Source organism: Myotis brandtii, unplaced genomic scaffold (genome assembly GCF_000412655.1).
Source record: "Myotis brandtii unplaced genomic scaffold, ASM41265v1 scaffold23, whole genome shotgun sequence".
NCBI classification, from domain to species: Eukaryota; Metazoa; Chordata; class Mammalia; order Chiroptera; family Vespertilionidae; genus Myotis; species Myotis brandtii.
The window spans coordinates 1,166,015-1,167,264 of record NW_005358649.1 but is presented as its reverse complement, the minus strand read 5'-3'; the positions used below and the strand labels follow the sequence as shown (position 1 = coordinate 1,167,264).

The following is a 1,250-nucleotide window of genomic DNA, read 5'->3' as shown; positions in this document are numbered from 1 at the left end:
GGTCATGGGGCTGGGGAAGTGCCCGCGTGGCTTGTAGGACGAGAAGAGGGGCGGCTCCTCCGTGCCTTTGGCCCCCTTGCCCTCGGGGATCGGGTCCTCCAGCACCACCACGTCCACCTCTCCAGCATCGTACTTCCGGGCCAGCTCTTCTGGGCTTCGGTAGAACTTCCCGTTGTACCAGACCTGCTCCACCGCCCAGTCCTGGGCGTTCATGCTGCTGTGGTCCAGGAGGAGCTCCAGGCCTGTGGGGTGCAAGAAGAAGCCTTCCACAAATCGCAGCAAGATGATCCAGGTGCGGCGCTCGCCCGAGGCCAAGCCCTGAGGGGCCACTTCGGTGAAAGTCAGGCATCGGGTGTGGCAGTCCTGGAAGGAGAAGCCCGTGGTGTTCAGGAAAAATCGGTGCAAGGGCCTGGTGGACTCCTGCAGGGTGTGGCTCAGTAGGACATACTCCGCGAGGAAATGGGCCTGGAGTTCCAGGACATCTGGTGCCCAGGCCTGGGGGGCAGGGGGCAGGTTGGGGCCTTGGCAGGGGCCCCACGGCAAACTCAGTGATGTTGGGATGCTCGTGGGCTCCGAAGAAGATGACGGCACGCGCCTCCCGAACAGGCCGCCTCTGACCGTGGTCCAGAAATTTCAGCACCTGCTGCTTCCTGGGCAGCAGCATCTCAATGAGGAACATGGTGTTCTTGGGGATGGTTAATCCTCGGGAGGGCTCCAGCCTCAGGTCCTTCCGGGACCAGAGGAAGTTGCGCACAGCCTTCAGCTCCTGGATGCTCAGGTCCTCGAACACCCTGGCCTGGCTGCCCAGTGGCCATGTGGAGTGGTTCGCAATGGCCAGCGTCTGCAGCATCAGGAGGGCAGCCACGGCCCAGCCGAGGGCGGGGCTTTCTCGCCTCATGGCTCTAGAATGTGGGAAACATGAACTTAGTTGTTTTATGGGAAGATATGGGTTTCCACTAGGCTGGCCCCGTAGTTTCCCAATAGACACTGCTTCGTCCCTTGGCCGCCATGCCAGCCAGTGGCCATGCTGGCGCAGCTGGGGCCCCAGGCTGCTCAGACCTGTGCTTTCTGTTATGCCCAGATTTCAGGATCCCCAAGAAACCACATCAGGGAGCCAGCCAGTCCGATGCAAAAGCATAAGAGTCTTTATTCGAGCTAGCTCGGCTCCCCCACCTTGCCGACGCAGCGACAGGAAGCAGAGAGAGAGAGAACTCTGTGTGGAGAGGGGTTTTATAGGGGGTTGGAGTAAG

The 1,250-nt window shown here is 61.0% G+C and overlaps 1 protein-coding gene across 1 annotated transcript in view; it reads right to left on the bottom strand.

Annotated features, from left to right (window-relative positions):
* PREX2 (phosphatidylinositol-3,4,5-trisphosphate-dependent Rac exchange factor 2) overlaps positions 1–898 on the bottom strand; it is a 247,513-nt gene extending 246,615 nt beyond the window's left edge. Inside the window, exons 1-2 of the mRNA XM_014539787.1 lie at positions 449–898; positions 66–363 (exon numbers count right to left, since the gene is read on the bottom strand). Of these exons, the coding sequence (XP_014395273.1) occupies positions 66–363; positions 449–898 (748 nt within the window). The remainder of the gene's footprint in view (positions 1–65; positions 364–448) is intronic.
* Between the last annotated feature and the right edge of the window lie 352 nt (positions 899–1,250).